This window comes from Oncorhynchus tshawytscha, linkage group LG07, assembly GCF_018296145.1.
Source record: "Oncorhynchus tshawytscha isolate Ot180627B linkage group LG07, Otsh_v2.0, whole genome shotgun sequence".
Taxonomy (NCBI): domain Eukaryota; kingdom Metazoa; phylum Chordata; class Actinopteri; order Salmoniformes; family Salmonidae; genus Oncorhynchus; species Oncorhynchus tshawytscha.
In genome coordinates, this window is record NC_056435.1 from 4808845 (window position 1) to 4834172 (window position 25328).

Below are 25328 nucleotides of genomic sequence, written 5' to 3' on the forward strand. Positions count from 1 at the left end.
GGGGAGGGAGAGCGGGAAACAGTTTCACCACTCCCAATCCCTGACACTATCTCCCCCTGGATCGTGGGAAAAGAGACGTTTGCTTACGGAGCAAAACCATGTGAGATAAGCCAAACGTCCACAATGCTGGTTTGACTGGGAGGCATCAGTGACATAACAATGCAAGTGCCTGGCTGCACCTTGACTTCCACAGACCGAAGATCCTGAGCAACTGTGGAACTTCACTCCAGCTTTGTTCACTCTACCCATCTCTCTGGTTAATCCTCTTTGTACTCTTAGCTTTTTTTTAGGAACCACTGCCAAGCTCAAGGAGAGCATCTTCCTTATCACCATCATCATGAAGCACAGGACGGTGATGATGTACATGGAGATAGGCTGTTTTGTGTCATGTCTGGCTGGCTGGATTCTGGTGAGCTCCACCCTGGCTATAGAGTACTGGACCTGGTCTGAAGTGGGCAGCGTGGTGCTCACCACCGGCAACTACTTCTCTAACCTCTGGAAGGACTGTGTCTCAGACTCAACGGGGGTGTCCGACTGCAAAGAGTACCCCTCCATGCTGGGACTACCAGGTATGTTCCGGTCAGCTTGTCACAACTTCCATGGATGTGTGATTCTGTCCTAATATGGACACCGTACATCTGATGATACATGATGGGATAGTGACGCTTACAACTTAACTTGGAGGGTTGTCTCGATCTTCAGTGCAGTTCGGTGCAGTTGATTGTCATTCAGCAGATGCTCTTATACAGTACTACATTACAGGCAGATAATGGGGCAGAGCAGAAGTATGAATATCATGATCAACATTTTGCAGACGGAACTAGCGATACCATAGAGTGGAATCCACAAACTCCAATATAAACGGAGTGTACAAAACATTAAAAACACCTGCTCTTTCCATGACATAGCTTTCATCTCGATTCACCTGATCAATCTATCATCCCTTATTGATGTCACTTGCTAAATCCACTTCAATCGGTGTAGAGGAAGAGGAGAAAGCTTAAAGAATGATTTTTAAGCCTTGAGACAATTAAAACATGGATTGTGTATGTGTGTCATTCAGTGGCTGAATGGGCAAGACAAAAGCCTTAAATGCCTTTTGACAGAGTATGGTAGTAGGTGCACCAGCTTGTGTCAAGAACTGCAATGCTGCTGGCTTTTTCACACTCAACAGCTTCCTGTGTGCATCAAGAATGAAAAAGGAAATCTAGCCAACTTAACACAATTTTGGGAAACATTGGAGTCACCATGGACCAGCATCCCTGTGGAAGGCTTTTGGCACATATCATATCTAGACACTCTTATCCAGAGCAACTTACAGTAGTGAGAGAAAGCATTGTCATACTGGTCCTCCATATGAATTGAACCCATAACCCTGGCTTTGCAAGTGCCATGCTCTACCAATTGAGCCACACGGGACTTGTAGTACTGTGCAGAGTCCATACTTTGATGAATTGAACCTGTTCTGAGGGCAAAAGTGGGTTGGTACAACTCAATATTAGGAAGTTGTTCCTAATGTTTAGTATACTCAGTGTATAATACTTAACTGTAGTCCTGTACTTTGGCTTCCTGTTTAACTGAGTGTTCTACCCTCTGCATCAGTGTTCCTCCACTCAGTAAGGGCTCTGTCCATCTGTTCTGTCATCCTTGGGTTCTTCGCTGGAGTCCTCACACTGATAGGGATGAAGTGCACCAAGATTGGAGGGTCAGAGCTCACCAACGCACGTGTCACCTTCGCCGGAGGAATCACCTATCTGGCGTCTGGTAAGATATGTTTATGGAGTACCTGATTAGTAACCAAAGTGGCAGTCCCGAGTGGCGCAGCGGTTCCGAGTGGCGCAGCGGTCGCGAGTGGGGCAGCTGTCTCAGGCACTGCATCGGTCTCAGGCACTGCATCTCAGTGCTAGAGGCGTCACTACAGAGCCTGGTTTGATTCCAGGCTGTATCAAGTGGCTGTGATTGGGAGTCCTATAGGGCGGTGCACAATTGCCCCAGTGTCGTCTGGGTTAGGCCGTCACCGTAAATAAGAATTTGTTCTTAACTGACTTGCCTAGTTAAATATGATAATAATAGCTGTTTTCCTCCTAGGATTTGCTGGCCTGATTGTGTACTCCTGGTGGGGTAACAAAGTAAGATCAGAGTTTGTGGATCCCAATTTCAAGGCACAGAAGTGAGTGGATTCTTTTTCAATGAGACTGCGGGAACATCATTGGTTTCAAGTAGTTAAGTATACAGTATATGCTTTCTAATTTTTTCTCTTCAGATTTGAAATTGGAGCAGCGGTTTTTATTGGCTGGGGAGGCTCGATCTTGCTCATCACCGGAGGTTTCGTACTCAGTTTCTTCTCTGGAAAGGAGGGTCTACGCTCAACGTAATACAATCCACAAAATTCCTGCTTCACTCAAAAGACAATAGTTGGCATCAGAGGAATATATTTTGTGTCGAATGTGTAACATCATCTCAGTTCTCTTGCTCCGTCTTCCAGATCAAAGAAAAGGCCCCGCAGACCTAACTCCTATGCCACAGCTCGGACCAGACGCACATACATGATGCCAAACTCTTCCAGAGTGACTCCAATGCCACAATTGGTCCAAGGGAGCAGAGGTGGCAGAAAGATCAGGACAACAAGGACCACTGGGACGTATAGCAGGGACGATTTTGTTTGAGCTGCAGTAGCTCCTGTACCGCAGGAAATACACTGCTTCATATCATTGGTCGTTAGTTACCATGAAAACATTGTGAGAACTGAATCAATTTGGTAACTGTCTCACCACCTACACCTTATGTATGAATGTTTTACTGACATATAACTGTGTTCCTTTTGTGGACTGAATTGACATCAAGAAAAGGGATGAATGATTCCATTTGATACAAAAATAAATATTTATTGCTAGCATGTATAAATATTTTAGATACAAAAACACATTTTCTTTTCTTTCATGGGAAACACAAATGTCTTGTAAATTGTTTTGACACAAATCATACAGGTACCTCACATGAAGTGCAATATCACATTTCATAAAACCTCTAAGTTGACAATTCACTATAGCTAATATATCATCTGTATATAAAATAAAAACACTGAAAACTGCCACAAGACAGATGGCTACCACTGTCATAGGTGTATATCTCTAGAGATACACTGTGTCCTGAACAGAGAGGATCCATTCGTTAAGTCTCTTCTACATGCAACTGTTATTCTAACAGTATCGGTAAATCATGTAGAAGTATATTTGCCTTCCAAACAATTCCTATGGGCGTCATATTGAGTTTTATTATTGTAGAACTGTATCACCTCCATAGGACTATATATCATCGTCACTCCAGTCGCTGCCGGTTCCTGCTTCATTCAAACCTGGGGAATGGATAAACATCATCAGAGGCTGAAGATGAAGGGTAAAGGGACCTGAAGGGAGCTGGGTCTGTGAGAGTCAGTGAGACTGACCTGTTTTCTGTCCCTTCCCGGTGGATGTTCCCCAGACACTGGTAGTGCTGTCTGAGTCCAGGCTCTTCCTCACAGGGGCGGTGGGCTTGCCCACGGGGGCGGGGACCGATAGGTCATCCAACGAGGAGATATCCCAGTCATCCTCATCATCATCGTTTGTATACTGAAACACCACATAACAGTCCAGATGAACACGATTAGGATATGGGAAAATTCTGACGTCAGCAAATGTTCTGTTTGTTCTCTGTGTCTTATGTTACTCTGAGTTGATGATGACACAACAGAGAGGAGACGAGAGAGGATTTCTCACCTTGAGTTCCCGTACAACGTCTTTGTCTTTCCTCTCTGGTAAGAAACTCACTCCCCCTAGCGGCTTCTTTGGTCCTCGGTCTGCAAGCTGCTTCTCCAGGCTCTTAGTCAAGTCCTTGACCAGGTTATCTGGAAAGACAACTATGGTCAGCACAATGCATAAAAACCTATGGGTAACAGTTTTCAATAAACACACAACTAAAAAAGAAAAGGCTGTAGACTTGGGATGTGTGTGTTGTTATCTGAAATTAGCACTTAATACCACACAAAGGAGTAAATCATAGCAGTAAAAACAACAAAAGTCCCTCTTACTGTTTGTAGTCTTCTGTACGTTCCCATTCTGGTCTTTGTAGTTCTGGAGCTGTTGTTGGTCGATCTCCTCCAACTCACTCCCCTCTGTCCACTCTCCCTCACTCTCTACTACGTTGACCCCCATCTTGGTTGTGTTGACCGCAGCGCTTCTGGGCTGCTGGGGTTTATATGGCTGAGCTTGGGTGGTCCTGGGCTGGCCAGATCTGGCCTGGACCGGTTTGGACTGGGTGAGTTTGTGATGGGGGGTGGTCTTGGGTTGTGTTGGTTTGGGCTGGGACACTCTGTGATGAGGGACTCTCTGCTCCTGCCTGGATTTCTGAGGTGGCTTCTCTTCTTCAGACTCCTCCTCCTCTGTTGACTTGTCGTCTGAGCTGAAGGGAGGGGTCCTACGAGGCCAAAGGCAATGTCATCATTTGAAATGAACATACAATCAATCACTCCCATATAAGGTAATAAGACACAGCTTGTAAGACAACTCACTTTCTATGGTATCCTTCTCAATGCAACAGACTATGTACTCAGATTTCTGATACCACATAAATGAAGCCAGTGGCGAGGTAGTCTCTGGCGTGAGACAAACAGCAGGAGATTCTGACTCGGTACGTACTTGGGAGTGGAGGTCTTGGGCAGGGTACTGGTAAGGGTCCGAGGGGCAGGCTGTTTGGCAGGCGCTGCTGGTGGTCCTGAAATCACTTGTGTCACCTTGGAGGAAAGGCTTCTGGACCGTTGTCTGGCCTGGGTCACTTTCAGGAGGGACAGAATAACAACAATCAGCTGATTAGTTCATTTGAAGACGTCTCGAGTCCTAAGTAGGTTACAACGGTGACGGACATGACTCCTGTTGGGAGCAGCTTAACCTCTTGACGCTAGAGGGCACTATTTTTCTCAGGACCAGATGCATATAATTGACAGATTAGGATAGAAAACACTAAAGTTTCCAAAACTGTCAAAATATTATCTGTGAGTATAACAGAACTGATATTGCAGGTGAAACCCTGAGGAAAATCCAATCAGGAAGTGCCTCTTATTTTGAAACCCTTCTGTTCCTTTGCATGGCTATCCTCCATTTAAAGGGATATCAACCAGATTCCTTTTTCTCTGGCTTCCCTAAGGTGTCAACAGTCTTTAGACATAGTTTCAGGCTTTTATTTTGAAAAAGGAGCGTGAAAGATCACATTGCGTAAGTGGATAGGTGGGGGCTCTCAGAGTGAGTTTTTGCGCTACAGAGTAAAGCAGCCATTGTTCCTCCCGCTGTTATTGAAAAACCTACACACTCGGTTGATATATTATCGAATATATATTTTAAAAACTACCTGAGGAATGATTAAAAACGTTTGACATGTTTCTGTGGATGTTATGTAGACTATTTGGAATTTCCGTCTGCGTTGTCGTGACCGCTCTTTCCTGTGGATTTCTGAACATAACGCGACAAACAAACGGAGCTATTTTGGACATAAAAATAATCTTTATGGAACAAAAGGAACATTTGTTGTGTAACTGGGAGTCTTGTGAGGGAAAACATCCGAAGATCATCAAAGGTAAACGGTTCATTTGATTGCTTTTCTGATTTTGACCAAGCTTCCTGATGCTAAATGTACATAATGCTATGCTAGGCATTGATAAACTTACACAAACGCTTGGATTGCTTTCGCTGTAAAGCATAATTTCAAAATCTGAGACGACAGGTGGATTAACAAAAGGCAAAGCTGTGCTTTGCAATATTGCACTTGTGATTTTATGAATATGAATATTTTTTAGTAATATTATTTGACTGTTGCGCTATGCGGTTGCTGACGAAAATGATCCAGCTACAGGGATAGCTAGCGTCAAGAAGTTGAGGCTTAAATGTTACATTGATTAAGGGGGACGTGATTAATGTCACCAGCAGCATGCTAGCAAACTATCACAAGAGAATGGAATCGACCCATGAGATGAAACATGAACCCCTCAGCAAAAACCCCATGAACATTCTTGAATGAGTTAAAAGTTCTAAGTCCTCATACTCCCCACATGCCATAGACCACCAAGTGCTAACAGTCAGTATCTGGATAATATCTGTGAAATGCTTGACAATGTATGTGATATCAACAGAGAAGTATATTTCCTGGGTGATTTAAATATTGACTGGCTCTCATCAAGCTGCCCACTCAGGAACAAACTTCAAACTATAACCAGTGCCTGCAACCTGGTTCAGGTTGTCAGTCAACCTACCAGGGTAGTTACATACAACACAGGAATGAAATCATCAACATGTATTGATCACATCTTTACTAATGCTGCAGAATTGTGCTTTAAAGCAGTATCCAAATCCATAGGATGTAGTGATCACAATATAATATCCATATCTAGGAAAACCAAAGTTCCAAAGGCTGGGCCTAATAAAGTGTATAAGAGGTCATACAATACGTTTTGTAGTGATTCCTATGTTGATGATGTAAAGAATATTTGCTGGTCTGTGGTGTGTAATGTGGAGCAACCAGACGCTGCACTTGACACATTTATGTAAATTGCTTATTCCAGTTACTAATAAGCACGCACCCATTATGAAAATGACTTTAAAAACAGTTAAATCCCCTTGTATTGATGAGGAATTGAAAAATTGTATGGTTGAGAGGGATGAGGCAAAAGGTAAGGCAAATAAAGTCTGGCAGCCCAACTGACTGGCAAACTTACTGCAAATTAAGAACGAAACTAAATGTGACTAAGCTAAATAAAAATACAAATAAACTATACAATGAAACAAAGAAGTGATATAAAGAATGATAGTAAAAAGCTTTGGAGCACCTTAAATTACATTTTGGGTAAAAAAGCCAACTCGGCAACATCATTAATTGAATCAGATGGCTCATTTATCACAAAACCCACTGATATTGCCAACTACTTTAATTACCTTTTCATTGGCAAGACAAGCAAACTTCAGGTTGACATGCCACATCCAAGTATATCAGACAAATTATGAAAGATAAGAACTGTACTTTTGAATTCCGTAGAGTCCTTGTGGAAGAGGTGAAAAAAACAAGCCACCAGGGTCTGACAATCTGGATTGAAAATGACTGAGGATAATAGCAGAAGATTTCGCCACACCTTCAATTTAAGACTACTAGAAAGTGTGTGCCCTCAGGCCTGGAGGGAATCTAAAGCTAATCCGCTACCCAAGAATAGTAAAGCCCCCTTTACTGGCTAAAATAGCCAACCAATCAGCCTGTTACCAACCCCTACTAAACTTCTGAAAAAAATTGTGTTTGACCAGATATAATGCTATTTCACAGTAAACAAATTGACTACAGACATTCAGCACGCATATTGGGAAGGACACTCAACAATCACAGCACTTACACAAATGGCTGATGATTGGCTGAGAGAAATGAATGATAAAATGATTGTGGGAGGCTGTCTTGTTAGACTTCAGTGCAGCTTCTGACATTATCGATCATAGTCTGCTGCTGGAAAAAGATATGTGTTATGGCTTTGCGCCCCCTGCTATAATGTGGATAAAGAGTTACTTGTCTAACAGAACACAGAGAGTTTTCTCTAATTGAAGCCTCTCCAACATAATCCAGGTAGAAGCAGGAATTCCCCAGGGTAGCTGTTTAGGACCCTTGCTTTTTTCAATCTTTACGAATGACATGCCACTGGCTTTGAGTAAGGCCAGTGTGTCTATGTATGTGGATGACTCAACACTATACACGTCAGCTACTACAGAGACTGAAATGACTAACACTTAACAAAGAGCTGCAGTTAGTTTCAGAATGGGTAGAAAGGAATAAGTTAGTTTTTGAAAAATTTAGGACTAAAAGCATGTATTTGGGACAAATCATTCACTAAACCCTAAACCTCAACTACATCTCGTAATGAATAATGTGGAAATTGAGCATGTTGAGGTGACTAAACTGCTTGGAGTAATACTGAACAGTAAACTGTCATGGTTAAAAACATTGAAACAACAGTAGCTAAGATGGGGAGAAGTTTGTCCATAATAAAGCGCTACTCTGCCTTCTTAACTTCTTGGATATAGGGGGCACTCTTTTAATTTATGGATAAAAAAACGTGCCCGTTTTAAGCGCAATATTTTGTCACGAAAAGATGCTCGACTATGCATATAATTGGCAGCTTTGGAAAGAAAACACTAAGGTTTCCAAAACTGCAAAGATATTATCTGTGAGTGCCACAGAACTCATGCTACAGGCGAAACCAAGATGATACTTTAACCAGGAAATGGGCAGAATTTTCGAAGCTCTGTTTTCTATTGCCTCCTTATATGGCTGTGAATGCGCCGGGAATGAGCCTGCCCTTCCTATCGTTTCTCCAAGGTGTCTGCAGCATTGTGACGTATTTGTAGGCATATCATTGGAAGATTGGCCATAAGAGACTACATTTACCACGGGTCCGCCCAGTGTCCTTTGTGTAAATTGGTGCGTAATCTACAAGCTGCACGCAGTCATCCACTGATTGAGAGGAGAGAGGAGGCTTTCAACGAACGATATATCATGAAGAGATATGTGAAAAACACCTTGAGGATTGGTCCTAAACAACGTTTGCCATGTTTCAGTCGATATTATGGAGTTAATTTGGAAAAAGGTTTTGAACAACGTTTTGAGACTGAATTTTCGTTTTTTTTTGGTAGCCAAACGTGACGCACCAAATGGAGCAATTTCTCCAAAACAAATCAACTTTCAGGAAAAACGGAGCATTTGCTATCTAACTGAGAGTCTCCTCATTGAAAACATCTGAAGTTCTTCAAAGGTAAATGATTTTATTTGAATGATGATTTTATTTGAATGATTTTCTGGTTTTTGTGAAGAGGTTGCCTGCTAATGCTAACGCTAAATGCTACACTAGGTGCACTAGCTGTTACACAAATGCTTATTTTGCAATGGTTGAGAAGCATATTTTGAAAATCTGAGATGACAGTGTTGTTAACAAAAGGCTAAGCTTGAGAGCTAGCATATTAATTTCATTTCATTTGCGATTTTCATGAATAGTTAACGTTGCGTTATGGTAATGAGCTTGAGGCTGTATTCACGATCCCGGATCCGGGATGGCTCGACGCAACAGGTTAACTTCTTGGTGACAGGGGGGCAGTATTGAGTAGCTTGGATGAATAAGGTGCCCAGAGTAAACTGCCTTCTACTCTGTCCCATATGCTAATATATGCATATTATTAGTAGTATTGGATAGAAAACACTCTGAAGTTTCTAAAACTGTTTGAATGATGTCTGTGAGTATAACATAACTCATATGGCAGGCGAACACCTGAGACAAATCCAACCAGGAAGTGGGAAATCTGAGGTTTGTAGTTTCATTTAAGTGATTGCCTATCCAATATGTTGTGTCTATAGCGGCCAGATTGCACTTCCCAAGGCTTCCAGCAGATGTCAACAGTCTTTATAAGACTTTATAAGAATAAGAGCTGTTTCAACTAGTGGACTAGGCTGTGGCCAATCAGTTGTTTACTGCGTGGTCACGAGGGCGCGCCGTTCCTTCTTTTTCCTCTGTAATGAATATGCTATTGTCCGGTTGGAATATTATTGAAGATTCATTATAAAAAGACCCTAAGGATTGATTGTAAACATCGTTTGACATGTTTCTATAAACTGTAATGGAACTCTTGACTTTTCGTCTGGATTTTGTGGTCACGCATTATGCCTTTGGAATAGTGAACTAAACGCGTGAACAAAACGGAGGTATTTGGACATAAATATGGACGTAATCAAACAAAACAAACATTTATTGTGGAAGTGGGAGTCCTGGGAGTGCATTCCAACGAAGATCAGCAAAGGTAAGTGAAGATTTATAATGTTATTTATTATTTTTGTTGACTCCACAATTTGGCGGGTAACTGTATGGCTTGCTTTTGTGGCTGAACGCTGTTCTCAGATTATTGAATATTGTGCTTTTGCCGTAAAGCTTTTTTGAAATCTGACACAGTGGTTGCATTAAGAACAAGTTTATCTTTAATTATATGTAAAACATGTATCTTTCATCAAAGTTTATGATGAGTATTTCTGTTATTTGATGTGGCTCTCTGCAATTTCTTTGGATGTTTTGGAGGCATTTCTGAACATGGCGCCAATGTAAACTGAGGTTTTTGGATATAAATACGAACTTGATCGAACAAAACATACATGTATTGTGTAACATTGAGTCCTGGGAGGGTAATCTGATGAAGATCGTCAAAGGTTAGTGATTAATTTGATCTATATTTCTGCTTTTTGTGACACCTCTCTTTGGTCGGAAAATGGCTGAATGCTTTCGGTGACTATTTGCTGACCTAACATAATGATATGTTCTGCTTTCACCGAAAAGCCTTTTTGAAATCGGACAATGTGGTTGGATTAACGAGAAGTGTATCTTTAAAATGGTGTAAAATACTTGTATGGTTGAGGAATTTTAATTATGAGATTTCTGTTGTTTTGAATTTGGCGCTCTGCAATTTCACTGGCTGTTGGCGAGGTGGGACGCTAGCGTCCCGAACGATCCCAGAGAGGTTTTAACAACACTATCAACAAGGCAGGTCCTACAGGCTAGAGGTCAACCGATTATGATTTTTCAACGCCAATACCGATTATTGGAGGACCAACAAAAGCTTATACCGATTAGTCGGCCGATTTGGACATTTATTTGTAATAATGACAATTACAACAATACTGAATTAACACTTATTTTAACTTAATATAATACATCAATAAAAATCCATTTAGCCTCAAATAAATAATGAAACATGTTGAATTTGGTTTAAATAATGCAAAAACAAAGTGTTGGAGAAGTAAAAGTGCAATATGTGCCATGTAAAAAAGCTAACGTTTAAGTTCTTTGCTCAGAACATGAGAACATATGAAAGCTGGTGGTTCCTTTTAACATGACGGTGTCCAAATAGACCGATTTCCGATTGTTATGAAAACGGCCCTAATTAATCGGCCATTTCGATTAATCAGTCGACCTCTACTACAGGCCCTGGTTTTGTCACACCTGGACTACTGTTTAGTCGTGTGGTCAGGTGCTACAAAGAGGGACTTGGGAAAATTGCAGTTGGCTCAGAACAGGGCAGCACGGCTGGCCCTTAAAAGTACAAGGAGAGCTAACATTAATGACATGCATGTGAATCTCTCATGGCTCAAAGTGGAAGAGAGATTGACTACATCATTACTTCTTTGTAAGAGGTGTTGACATGCTGAAGGTACCGAGCTGTCTGTTTAAAATACTAGCACACAGCTCGGACACCCATGCATACCCCACAAGACATGCCACCAGAGGTCTCTTCACAGTCCCCAAATCAAGAACAGACTATGGGAGGCGCACAGTACCACATAGAGCCATGACTACATGGAACTCTATTCCACATCAGGTAACTGACGCAAGCAATAGAATCAGATTTAAAAAGCAGGTAAAAATACACCTTATGGAACAGTGGGGACTGTGAAGTAACACAAACATAGGCAGACACTTGCATACACACACATGATAACATACGCACTATACACACACGTACACATGGATTTTGCATTGTAGATGTGTGGTAGTGGTGTATGGGCCTGAGGGCACACACTTAGTGTGTTGTGACTTACATAATGATTGTATTGTAATGTTTTTAAAACTGTATAACTGCCTTTACTTTGACAGACCTCAGGAAGAATAGCTGCCTTGGCAGCAGCTAATGGGGGATCCATAATAAATACAAATACATGTACCTTGAGTGGGTTGTTTTGGTTTGACCCGCTGCTCTCGGGCAGAGTCACTCCCCGTCCTCTTGTCCTTCAGTCTCAGACGCAATGTGTGAGCCACATCCTCACGGTGATGCCAGTAGTCCGGAATGTCCCTCGCCGTACTCTCTCTCTCCGAGCGCACCTTAGCCATGAGATCACTGTACTCGCTGCCTCCGAGTCCCCTCAGACCCTACAGAGTTGTGTAGATTAGAAAACGGAAGATGCTTAACTATCATAAGGATTATCTGTACTGGGGAGACAAATGATCCCTTAAGTCTATTAGTGAAGTCAATTTGTTGTATGTTTTTGATGGTGTATCGGTCAGGCTGACTCTTTAATGGCATAGATCTTCCACAGAGTGTGATTTTAAAGATTCCATCGTGTATTTGTACTCATGAAGGTACAGTACATACCGGTTTGACTCCCAGGGACTCAAGCTTCTCTAGGAGTGCCTGCTCCAGGGCGGGACGCAGCTCCCTCTTGATGTCGGGGTTCTTCCTCAGGACACTGGTCACCGAAGACGCCTGCTTCATTACAACAACTGGCTTCTTCTCAGACATGCTGGACGAGTCTATGACAAGCACCAGACAGGTACAGTACAGTTACACACATACACTTGATAACACACTCAAAATTACACGGACGCCTTTGTAGTTTCAGAGGACAGGCTGGGCAAGCATGAAAATGATTTGAGAGAGAGAGAGAGAGGTGCATATTCATTTTCTTCCATCTACAAAGGACCTGTGCCATAGATAGCTGTAGTTAACAGCCACAGGATTCTGGAGAGGGATGGGCAGAAGAGGAGAACATCTTGCTGCTTTTTTGGGCCAATCTGGCTTTGAATGACTCGACTTCACAAATGCTCATGGCAGGCATCACAGACCGACTCACACCTCCGTGCAGAGAGCATGCATGGAGCAGACAGACAGGCGCTGCTGTCATCTAGACTGTGTTACCTTTGTCCTCCTCAGACAGCTCCTCTATAGGATCCAGTTTACGAGCAGAGGGAGGCTGCTCTGATTGGACAACACAGGGGTCAGAGGTCAGACAAGAGCGGGAATTAGGAGGAAGGAACTCAGGTAGAGGGTACAATAACATTGATCTTTAATGGTGTCTCGTTGGGAGGTCTGATCAACGGGGAGAGATCGCTGACAGAACAGTCATGTTACGTGCTTGCATTCCTTTTCTCTGAGCAAAAGGACGCAGATGTCTAGATTGACTGAGCAACATATAGTTGGGAATCTCCTGCTAATTACCTACCCTTCACTACTCTCTTTGGTTTAGGCTCTGGTGCTGGGGCTGTTATGATCACTGAAACATACAAAGTAGGAACAATTGTCAGCAATAACAGGTTCTTTACAGAACTACAAATCGCTAATATCCAAGTTCAAGCTAACATCCAGATTCAAGCTAACATCTAGATTCAAGCTAATATCCAAATTTGACAAATATAAACAAAGTAATACAAAAAATAAAGTCAAAGAACAAGTATGCATACCTGGAACTTCAACTACTTTAGTAGGTGGATTTGAGGACATATGCTTTATCTGTGAAATGAAGAAGTACAATTAGCTACATTTCTTAATTATATATATTTTTATGTTTTGTATTCAAAGCTGTTGAACCCCAAGGGCGTGATCTAATTTAATTTAACTTCTTAACATGCTTATGAAGTCAGAGTGGCCCTGATGACTACACTATATGAGCGTGTGAAAACATGACACGTCCATCTGGCCCCATCAATCCAGGATTTCCTGTATGAGGGCCAAGTAGGCGCCCTGTTTCCGGATACTCCCAGCTGCCCCGGTGGCCGGGTCGCCAGGGGGTGGTGGTGAGGGAACTGACCTGCTCTCGCTGAGAGAAGATGATTAGGTCCCGCTCCTGAAGACGCTGGTCACTCTCCTCCTTCTGCCTCTGGCTCTGCTGCTGCCACTCCACCACAGACGACTCCAACCTGCAAAACTGATCCTGCCACTGAGAGGAGACATAGAACAGACGTAGACGTTAGTGATCCCACTGCGATGGCTGCCTCTTTCAAGGCTCTCCGCTGACCTTGAATGAACTATTCAACAGAAACTCACAAGTAGTTCTGTTAACCAGTATTCTTCATGAAAGCTTCACAGATGTGTCATCCACATCTTACCTGATTCTTCTCGCTCTCATGGTTAGACTTCATCTTTTCTATTTTTGATGTAAACCTTTCTTCCTGTAACAAAATAAATAGTTTATATTTTTTTGTTGTTATCGCAACTTGAAATATTTCAAGAGAAGAAGTACTGCTTAGCTGCTTACCAGTTTCTTGTGTTTCTGATCCATCTTCTGGACCACAACATTGTTTTTTTCATCCATGTCTTGGTCAGTCTGCTGGGGAGCAGGACTGGGCCTCCTCTCAGGAGTGGTCATCTTGAGATCCACTTTCTGTACAGATCACATCAAATCATTCAAACAAAAACCTCCCTGACTTACAGAACCAAATCCCCAACACATCAGTTTGAACTGGACACAGAACCATGAAAGTCAGTGCTTTCCCAAATGGACTAACTTGTTGAAGAAGAGCGTTCCTGTTGTGAAGCATCTCTATCTCCCTCTGGAAGCCGTCTCTCATCTCCTCTATCTTCCTGTGTTCTTCTTCCTTCCATCTCTCTAGCTTTCTCATCAAATCCTGGTGCATGGACTGCTGTTCTCTTTCCTACAGATGAAAAGAGAATGAAAATGGTCAAAAGCTCTAAACAAATACGCAAGTGCAAACTGATCAATGTCATGGAAACAAGCACGGTTCTTATTGTCCCACCTGAGAGGCTTTGGCCAAGAGGGCTTGCCTCTGTGACTCCAGCTCAGATGTGGTGTAACTCAGCTGCCCTTTCAGCCGACTGATCTCCTCCTCATCTGCAATGCTCTTCACTTCCCTCTGGTTGCCTGTCCTTAACTCTGAGAGAAACAATAACAGAGACATACTAATGAAGAAAAAGTTAGACTAACTAGTGTTTTAGGGCCCGGGCTCAAAGATACACCTCTCTCTTTCTGCTAGACTGTGTGGGAGTGTGTGACATGTCTACTGCTGCTGCAAACTAGAGCGGGATGTCATAGGAACTGGTTTTCCAGCATTGTAGGAACACTGTGGTGCACTTGGGGACACGCATACCAGTGGGACTCCATATCGGACTGTCAGGGAGATGGGTTAGTTGGCTGCAGCAAACTTTTTTTTTTATCCTTTATTTAACTAGGCAAGTCAGTTAAGAACAAATTCTTATTTTCAATGACGGCCTAGGAACAGTGGGTTAACTGCCTGTTCAGGGGCAGAACGACAGACTTGCCAGCTCGGGAGTTTTGAACTTGCAGCCTTCCGGTTGCTAGTCCACCACTCTAACCACTAGGCTACCCTGCCGCTCTTCTTACCTGACTGACGGTTACTTTCCCTACCGTTCGCTCTAAACTGATGATCAAACCTTTTAAAGCTCTCTTGACTTACGGCTGTCGTACTCGTCTGCATGGCGACGTTGCATATGATTCTGGAGAAAGGAGGAATTCATGAAGGCTTTATCACAATGTTGACACTAAAGGAAAAGAAAAGGAAATGGAATTATACATCAACAGTATATTCCCATGCAAAGATTGCAATGAATCAATGGTCTGAATACATGTTGTTTGCTACCTTCACTTATAGATCAAATGTAAAGCCAATTTCGTAATAGGCAACTTGGGCTGTGTGTAAAAAATGAACACATCTGAACCCAAAGCTCAAGCCGCGACTATGCCATCTACCATTAAGCTTTAATTACTATTTCTTGGGAGACAGATCAACATAGCGACTATGCCATCTACCATTAAGCTTTAATGACTGTTTCCTGGGAGACAGATCGACATAGCGACTATACTATCTACCATTAAGCTTTCTTTAATGACTGTTTCCGGGGAGACAGATCAACATAGCGACTATACTATCTACCATTAAGCTTTAATGACTGTTTCCGGGAGACAGATCAACATAGCGACTATGCCGTCTACCATTAAGCTTTAATGACTGTTTCCTGGGAGACAGATCGACATAGCGACTATACTATCTACCATTAAGCTTTCTTTAATGACTGTTTCCTGGGAGACAGATCGACATAGCGACTATACTATCTACCATTAAGCTTTCTTTAATGACTGTTTCCTGGGAGACAGATCGACATAGCGACTATACTATCTACCATTAAGCTTTCTTTAATGACTGTTTCCGGGGAGACAGATCAACATAGCAACTATGCCATCTACCATTAAGCTTTAATGACTGTTTCCTGGGAGACAGATCGACATAGCGACTATACTATCTACCATTAAGCTTTAGGGACTGTTTCCTGGCTGACAGATCGACATAGCATGAGTGACGTGATTCCCCCCGGATGCCTGGCGTCACCTCGCTCCAGCTCACAGGAGGAGTGACAGACGGGGCAGATTAAACGCTGGAGCAACCACATCACACGACACATTTAACGCCCGACACCCAACACAGCCTGTTTGTGCCTTCATTCAAACTGAACCGCACTGCCACCGATACTTTGTTGCGCTGCGTGCTGGTGCTCTACCATGCTGCAGGGGAAGTGGTGGTTTCTACAACAGAGACCCTTGTTGTTGTGTGCTGTAATTACATTGCTGCTCTGGAATAACTGTGGAAATCGCCAGTGAAATTGAATTAGGTTTGGGCATTGATAGAATCAAGGCGGTTGTGTATCTGTTGGCATCCGTTTGCCGTGTCTTGAAGTGCAAGATGGCAATAAAAAAGCCGACTTAAACGTTCATTTTCTAGATTGCATTGACAACACACAGGCTGAAATAGGCAGGACGTTTCTTGAATGATAAAGCACTACAATTTAGGGGACATTTCTGTGCTTTGCAGACAATTAGGCTAGATGCTGTGTATCAAATACACTGTGCATTCTGTATATCTGTTGAAGTTTCTGTATTTGTAAAATGTAGCTTGATGCAATATATTTGAGTACCGGTGTGAAACAATCAACTCATCTAGGTCTATTTTTGGGTGCATGGTGGCACATCAATAATTGAGCTGTACAGACACCTCGGTTATCAACGTGCCTGTTACACTCTCACCTAGCAACAATGCTCATTCATATGAAACACTAGGTGTTGTCTTGGCAACAGCTGGGCCCTATTCAACAGCAATGCCCTTTAAAAGTATAAGGATATATCCTTCTATTCTACATCTTTTCAATAAATGCATACATTTCTGGTGTAGAAAATAGAACATAAACGTCACGTTGACTCGAGACCAACGTCATTATGGAAACATAATGAATGAGGGTGGGGGAGGTGGTTCAGTCATTTTGGTTCCGTCTCTTGCCACCCTTTGTAAGTGGGTTAAAAGAAGTAGGTCTAATTATCCCCAGCTGACACCATCTGCTCAGAACACAATCCTATTGTTTAGGTCCCAAAACAAGGCTGATAATGATTACGTCTACCAATCCTTATAAAGTGGCCACATTACAGCTACGGGACGAGGTGAACCTATTTCCAATACTATGTCTCTGATTTAAATGGTATAATTTATTTAAACCAAATCAAATTTGATTTGTCACATGCGTCGTAAACAACAGTTAGACTAACAGTGAAATGCTTACTTACGGGCCCTTCCCAACAATGCAGAGAGAAAAACAATAACAATTATAGGAAAATAATAACACGATGAATAAATACACATTGAGTAATGAAAACTTGGCTACATACACAGGGGTACGAGGTAATTGAGGTAGATATTTACAAAGATGAACCTCCTGTTAGCATTCTCACTCCTCTGACAATGATAATTGAACAAAACTAAAGTAGCTCTGAATACCGCCTGGGGAACAATGGCTACGAGGAGGACCCAGGAGGAAGGTGGGAATAACTGTTGTACAATACACATAGAAACAGACACCGAGAAGAAGTGGCAGCGTGAGGAGGTGTTCAGTACCTTATGGCAATTGGTCATGTTGATCATAGCCTGCTGGTTGAGGGCAATGATTTTCTTCCTCTGCTTCAGCTCAGTCTTCAGTACCTTGGCCTGGTCCGCCTGCTTCTGCTGCTGGGCCAGGAGCTGCTGGTGCTCGCGGGCCTGGGACTGCAGCCTCTCCTCGGCCGCCCCCAGGCTCAGGGTCAAGTACTCCTGGGAGTGCAGCAGGTACTCCACTGTCAGCTGGGCCAGGCGGAAGAGCTTGAGCAGCGCTGGGTCCACGGGGCTCTGGCAGCGGACACAACGCTCCCCCTCCACGTTGCAGAAGGTCACCCCTGTGATGTGCTCCTGCAGGGTCTGGAAGTCCAGCTCGCTGGCCACCAGGTCCACGTCCACCGCGCTGATCCGGCGCCAGTCAACGCTCTCGCGTCGCGGACGGAATTTGAAGGGCGGGATGGTGGTGGATGTGGAGGCAGACATGGCTGGTGGAGGTGGTGCTGGAGGACACCGGCTGCTGGAGGAGGGCTGGCTCAGGGGGGAGTTTAGGGGGGAGGGGATCCCAGCTGATGAGTGGGTCCCTTGAGTCTCTGGCTGGTATGGGTAATAGACGTTATTGTAAAATGGCTGAAAAAAACAGGACATTTATACTAGGTTATTATTTTGGATTTGATTTGTGACAGACAACAACGGAGAGATTGTGTGTTACATATTAGAAATGCAGCATCTCAATCAAGGTCAGGGAGAAACAAACCTTCTGCAGGGATCACAGCAGTACAACAGCAGCATGAACACAGAGTAGAGAATATGGACGTAAAAAAGCAAGGATTCCACTATTCAGCACATGAATGAACCATATGAGATGACACAAAAAATGCTAAGCATTACATTCGTATTCGATGGTAATCTACCCAGTTCTGCTGATGTCGAGTTGATACCGTGTTGTCCTTACCATCGTGGATTTCATGAGACTTTATGAGATTGAACATAGAAAACGAGTAGTCGTTTCCTATTGGCGCACGCTCCCTTCAGCTGTCTGCCGACACACCGAGGCAGGGTATCCTCTCGATCACCATGGAGACAGAACAGTGCGTCCCACTTAACGTGTCTCCCCAGGGAGCCCGTAATCAAAATATTGCACCTAATCAATCCTAAATGATTCCACAATGCACGAGACTGCAGCATCAACAGCATCCTCGCAAGCTGGACGTATTCAATGTTTTTATGAAGCCACTGACACTGCAGTAATAACATATGACCATTTTTAATTAATGTTCTGTTATTCTACCCACGTGATATCTGGCTGGCTAACATCTGCAACAAAAATGCTTAAACTTCCGTATTTTTTCTATTTGTGCATTAAAAGCCACATAACCAATTGAGTCAAGTGAAGTGGCAAGCTCTCAACATGCATGACATTGCTTGATCGCTATTACCAAATCATATAAACAAAATCACGCAGCTATTCTCATCGAACTAGATCATTTGTAGCCAAAAAACACTTTTTTATTTCTGCAGCATCACCCAATTCTGGTTGGCCATCTCAAATTACGGGCACTGTGCCTCAAAAGAGGTCAAGTTGGGACAAGTTGAGCCCAACAAAAGAACAGAAAAAGTTTAGATTTTTTTAAACGTTAGTTAGCTAACGTTACCTAGCTATAAATGTAACTAGGCTATATTAGTTAATAGCGTAGTAACTCGCTAAGTAGCTAGCTAAGTAACGTTTATTTTGTAGACATTAACAAAATAGCAAACAGTAAGTTAGCTAGCGCACACTCAAAAACACTCAAAAAACACCCCTAGCTAAGTAGCGGACTAAACTCCACTCCATGGTGAAGGAAGAGTGGAGTTTAGTCCGTTAGTTACTACCGTCGGCTCGCTAGCTAGCTAAATTGGCTAACGGACATTTAATATAGCAGCAAACTCATTTATTGAACATGGACTTCATTGTATGTGCATTTTGAGTGTATCTCAGAAAATAAATAACATTCTGATCGAACTCTAAGTTTTAGTTAGAACTCAAACTTACCGTCCGCAACGTTTTTAAAGTCCATAAAAACTGTTTTTCCACGGGACTCGGGCTTTACTGAGATCTTCGGATGGAGTAAGACTTGAGAGACCGCGGTGACGTAGAAGCTGCTGCACACATTCCAAAAGCTCTGCTCATCCCGTGTCCCCTCTCCATTTAGGGTGGAGGGGAATAAAGGAACTCAAACTGCTGAGATTTAGGAAAGGGGGATTGACAAATGTGTGTGTTAGTCTATTATACCCTGAATACGCAATTGCATATACCATATACACATTTAGAGCCACAGTGCTTTTAATATTTTGTTGGCTGTTGGCCGTTACTTTTTAGTCACAGTAGTTGTTTTTATAGGCAAGAAAAGCAACCGCGCAAAGGACAGCGCTCAAAGTGGTGTTCGTTTTTAAATGGATTTTAGTGGCTGAAGGACTCCCCCTTGTGGTGAAGATTATGAACTTCCCCACAGAGATGTGTGCCTTGTTCTGCCAGAAGATGTCAGTAGTAAGTCCTTTATAAAAATGTTTATGATTATCCATCACTAGCATGTCAGCTGGGAAACATGTCAGCTGTTTTAGTTGAGGGCAGTCAGGCCAAACAGCTGTGGGGGCTAGGAGAGAACACAGCATCTCCTTGTTAAAAGAGACAGAAAGACACTGTGGTGTGCATCGTGCCGGTCAGCACACGCACACACACACAGTGAACATTACATTGTTCATTTAACAGATCATCTAGTGCTGAACCTGCTGTCGGAGTCCCGCTGCTGTGGTAGACTGACAGTAGGCGCTATGTGAGCAGTGGATCCTGGTACATTTCCCTGGTCAGTCCCCAGACTGCACCACCAGCAGCAGATAGAGGTCCTGATAAATAGAGGATTTATTTCAGACAGACAGACAGGATAGCCCCAGGCAGACAGACAGACAGAGACTTTTCTCTCAGGGGCTTTTCCAGGAGCAGGCAGGAAGCCCATGCTGGTGTGGTGTGGCATCCCAATGAAGCATCCCACAGTTCAGCAAAAGGACAACATGTTGAAGATGATGTGTAGAGGTCCAAGTTTCACCCAAAGGCGCCTGACCACAGGCCCATTAGATGCTTACTCCAAAGGTCGATATTGGTGATGTCTGGGGCCCTTTGGAAGGTGAAACCATCAGAGCCACTTCAGCAACTATCAAGCTGAGTGACAAGGAAAATTGCAAGACAATTGAGTTGCTACACTGTCGTCACTATGCATCTTATCCTCCACTTTTCTCCATATCTGGAGCCTAGTGAACGCGGTATAACAATTGTGCAGTATCTCAGCTGAACATTCTATAGAAATGGTCCTTTTCCTTTCATCCAAGCCACTTTGTTGTCTATTTTTGACAGGCGAGCCGAGGAGTGTTTAGATACAGTGTAGCGAGGTGACTCGGCCTCGTAGGAAGAGAACATGAAAGGAAATAGTGACGAGGACAGAGGCAACCCACGGATCCTTTTATTGTCTACCCACAAACACATGTTGCTAAGTTCACTGGGAACCGAGGACTCTGTGTTCACAGGTTGTACTTGATTTGTTGTTGATTTGCGAAGAAGGCTCTAAAAGTGTGAGAGAGAAGGAGTTAGAAGTAGAGAGATTACCAAGAATCTCAAAAGAAATAAGAGGTAAAAGTCAGGGAGAGGTACCTGTATGCTGCATGTGGACTAGGACTGTGCTTTAGTGCTCTAAAATCAAATCACATTTATTTATATAGCCCTTCTTACATCAGCTGATATCTCAAAGTGCTGTACAGAAACCCAGCCTAAAACCCCAAACAGCAAGCAATGCAGGTGTAGAAGCACGGTGGCTAGGAAAAACTCCATAGAAAGGCCAAAACCTAGGAAGAAACATAGAGAGGAACCAGACTATGAGGGTGGCCAGTCCTCTTCTGGCTGTGCCGGGTGGAGATTATAACAGAACATGGCCAAGATGTTCAAATGTTCATAAATGACCAGCATGGTTAAATAATAATAATCACAGTAGTTGTCGAGGGTGCAATAAGTCAGCACCTCAGGAGTAAATGTCAGTTGGCTTTTCATAGCCGATCATTAAGAGTATCTCTACTGCTCCTGCTGTCTCTAGAAAGTTGAAAACAGCAGGTCTGGGACAGGTAGCACGTCCGGTGAACAGGTCAAGGTTCCATAGCCGCAGGCAGAACAGTTGAAACTGGAGCAGCAGCACAGCCAGGTGGACTGGGGACAGCAAGGAGTCATCATGTCAGGTAGTCCTGAGGCATGGTCCTAGGGCTCAGGTCCTCCAAGAGAGAGAAAGAAAGAAAGAGAGAAAGAGAGAATTAAAGAGAGCATACTTAAATTCACACAGGACACCGGATAAGACAGGATAAGTACTCCAGATATAACAGACTCAAATCAAATCAAATTTTATTTGTCACATACACATGGTTAGCAGATGTTAATGCGAGTGTAGCGAAATGCTTGTGCTTCTAGGTCCGACAATGCAGTAATAACCAACGAGTAATCTAACCTAACAATTCCAAAACTACTACCTTATACACACAAGTGTAAAGAGATAAAGGATATGTACATAAAGATATATGAATGAGTGATGGTACAGAACGGCATAGGCAAGATGCAGTAGATGGTATCGAGTACAGTATATACATATGAGATGAGTAATGTAGGGTATGTAAACAAAGTGGCATAGTTTAAAGTGGCTAGTGATACATGTATTACATAAAGATGCAGTAGAAGATATAGAGTACAGTATATACATATACATATGAGATGAGTATTGTAGGGTATGTAAACATTATATTAAGTAGCATTGTTTAAAGTGGCTGGAGTAGTTGTGATAAAGTAGTGATATATTTTTACATCAATTGCCATCCATTTCCATTATTAAAGTGTCTGGAGTCGAGTCAGTGTGTTGGCAGCAGCCACTCCATGTTAGTGGTGGCTGTTTAACAGTCTGATGGCCTTGAGATAAAAGCTGTTTTTCAGTCTCTCGGTCCCTGCTTTGATGCACTTGTACTGACCTTGCCTTCTGGATGATAGCGGGGTGAACAGGCAGTGGCTCGGGTGGTTGTTGTCCTTGATGATCTTTATGGCCTTCCTGTGACATCGGGTGGTGTAGGTGTCCTGGAGGGCAGATAGTTTGCCCCCGGTGATGCGTTGTGCAGACTTCACTACCCTCTGGAGAGCCTTACGGTTGTGGGTGGAGCAGTTGCCGTACCAGGCGGTGATACAGCCCGACAGGATGCTCTCGATTGTGCATCTGTAGAAGTTTGTGAGTGCTTTTGGTGACAAGCCGAATTTCTTCAGCCTCCTGAGGTTGAAGAGGCGCAGCTGCGCCTTCTTCACGACTCTGTCTGTGTGGGTGGACCAATTCAGTTTGTCCGTGATGTGTACGCCGAGGAACTTAAAACTTACTACCCTCTCCACTACTGTCCCGTCGATGTGGATAAGGGGGTGCTCCCTCTGCTGTTTCCTGACATCCACAATCATCTCCTTTGATTTGTTGACATTGAGTGTGAGGTTATTTTCCTGACACCACACTCCGAGGGCCCTCACTTCCTCCTTGTAGGCCGTCTCGTCGTTGTTGGTAAGCAAGCCTAACACTGTCGTGTCGTCCGCAAACTTGATGATTGAGTTGGAGGCGTGCGTGGCCACGCAGTCGTGGGTGAACAGGGAGTACAGGAGAGGGCTCAAAACGCACCCTTGTGGGGCCCCAGTGTTGAGGATCAGTGGGGTGGAGTTGTTGTTACCTACCCTCACCACCTGGGGGTGGCCCGTCAGGAAGTCCAGTACCCAGTTGCACAGGGCGGGGTCGAGACCCAGGGACGAGTTTGGAGGGTACTATGGTGTTAAATGCTGAGCTGTAGTCGATGAACAGCATTCTCACATAGGTATTCCTCTTGTCCAGATGGGTTAGGGCAGTGTGCAGTGTGGTTGCGATTGCGTCATCTGTGGACCTATTTGGACGGTAAGCAAATTGGAGTGGGTCTAGGGTGTCAGGTAGGGTGGAGGTGATATGGTCCTTGACTAGTCTCTCAAAGCACTTCATGATGACGGCAGTGAGTGCTACGGGGTGGTACAGGGACAATGGTGGCCCTCTTGAAGCATGTGGGAACAGCAGACTGGGATAGGGATTGATTGAATATGTCCGTAAACACACCAGCCAGCTGGTCTGCGCCTGCTCTGAGGACGCGGCTGGGGATGCCGTCTGGGACTGCAGCCTTGCGAGGGTTAACACGTTTAAATGTTTTACTCATGTCTGCTGCAGTGAAGGAGAGTCCGCAGGTTTTGGTTGCGGGCCGTGTCAGTGGGACTGTATTGTCCTCAAAGCGGGCAAAAAAGTTATTTAGTCTGTCTGGGAGCAAGACATCCTGGTCCGCGATGGGGCTGGTTTTCTTTTTGTAATCCGTGATTGACTGTAGACCCTGCCACATACCTCTTGTGTCTGAGCCATTGAATTGCGGCTCTACTTTATCTCTATACCGACGCTTAGCTTGTTTGAGTGCGTTGCGGAGGGAATAGCTACACTGTTTGTATTCGGTCATGTTTCCAGGCACCTTGCCCTGATTAAAAGCAGTGGTCCACGCTTTCAGTTTCACGCGAATGCTGCCATCAATCCACGGTTTCTAGTATGGGAATGTTTTAATCGTTGCTATGGGTACGACATCGTCAATGCACTTTCTAATGAACTCGCTCACCGAATCAGCGTATTCGTCAATGTTATTGTTGGACGCAATGCGGAACATATCCCAATCCATGTGATCGAAGCAGTCTTGAAGCGTGGAATCAGATTGGTAAGACCAGCGTTGAACAGACCTGAGCGCGGGAGCTTCTTGTTTTAGTTTCTGTCTGTAGGCTGGGAGCAACAAAATGGAGTCATGGTCAGCTTTTCTTAAAGAGGAGGGCCTTATATGCGTCGCGGAAGTTAGAATAACAATGATCCAGGGTTTTACCAGCCCTGGTTGCACAATCGATATGCTGATACAATTTAGGGAGTCTTGTTTTCAGATTAGCCTTGTTAAAATCCCCAGCTACAATGAATGCAGCCTCAGAATATGTGGTTTCCAGTTTGCATAGAGTCAAATAAAGTTTCTTCAGGGCCATCGATGTGTCTGCTTGGGGGGGAATATATACGGCTGTGATTATAATCGAAGAGAATTCCCTTGGTAGATAATGCGGTCGACATTTGATTGTGAGGAATTCTAAGTCAGGTGAACAGATGGACTTGAGTTCCTGTATGTTGTTATGATCACACCACGTCTCGTTAATCATAAGGCATTCCCCCCCGCCCTCTTCTTACCAGAAAGATGGTTGTTTCTGTCGGCGCGATGTGTGAAGAAACCAGCTGGCTGCACCGACTCCGATAGAGTCTCTCGAGTGAGCCATGTTTCCGTGAAGCAAAGAACGTTACAGTCTCTGATGTCTCTCTGGTTTTCATCAATCTTGTTGTCAAGAGACTGGACTGACCCTAGCCCCCCGACACATAAACTACTGCAGCATAAATACTGGAGGCTGAGACAGGAGGGGTCAGGAGACACTGTGGCCCCATCCGATGATACCCCCGGACAGGGCCAAACAGGCAGGATTTAACCCCACCCACTTTGCCAAAGCACAGCCGCCACACCA

General features: G+C 43.7%; 2 protein-coding genes across 5 annotated transcripts; one reads left to right on the forward strand and one right to left on the reverse strand.

Annotated features, from left to right (window-relative positions):
* The first annotated feature begins 90 nt into the window (after positions 1-90).
* On the forward strand, positions 91-3091 carry cldn10d (claudin 10d). 2 transcript variants are annotated; one of them, XM_024425653.2, is made up of 5 exons: positions 91-569; positions 1666-1764; positions 2089-2170; positions 2264-2371; positions 2486-3091. In XM_024425653.2, exons 1-5 carry the CDS (start codon positions 338-340, stop codon positions 2664-2666), a joined length of 702 nt encoding a protein of 233 aa, XP_024281421.1. In that variant the 5' UTR covers positions 91-337; the 3' UTR covers positions 2667-3091. The 2 variants fall into 2 exon arrangements, with proteins under 2 accessions (XP_024281421.1, XP_024281420.1); XM_024425652.2 differs by having other exon boundaries at positions 99-569; positions 1603-1764.
* LOC112253698 (zinc finger protein Dzip1) lies at positions 2860-20044 on the reverse strand. 3 transcript variants are annotated; one of them, XM_024425648.2, is made up of 18 exons: positions 19725-20044; positions 17720-18322; positions 15239-15323; positions 14561-14697; positions 14312-14458; positions 14062-14187; positions 13913-13975; positions 13615-13743; positions 13268-13316; positions 13030-13080; positions 12726-12785; positions 12183-12340; positions 11755-11959; positions 4674-4809; positions 4067-4452; positions 3756-3883; positions 3446-3608; positions 2860-3355 (listed from the first exon to the last, which is right to left on the reverse strand). In XM_024425648.2, the coding sequence occupies exons 2-18, from the start codon at positions 18176-18178 to the stop codon at positions 3306-3308; spliced, it is 2532 nt and encodes an 843-aa protein (XP_024281416.1). In that variant the 5' UTR covers positions 18179-18322; positions 19725-20044; the 3' UTR covers positions 2860-3305. The 3 variants fall into 3 exon arrangements, with proteins under 3 accessions (XP_024281416.1, XP_024281417.1, XP_024281419.1); XM_024425649.2 differs by lacking the exon at positions 19725-20044 and adding an exon at positions 18450-18565; XM_024425651.2 differs by lacking the exon at positions 12726-12785 and having other exon boundaries at positions 19725-20043.
* Between the last annotated feature and the right edge of the window lie 5284 nt (positions 20045-25328).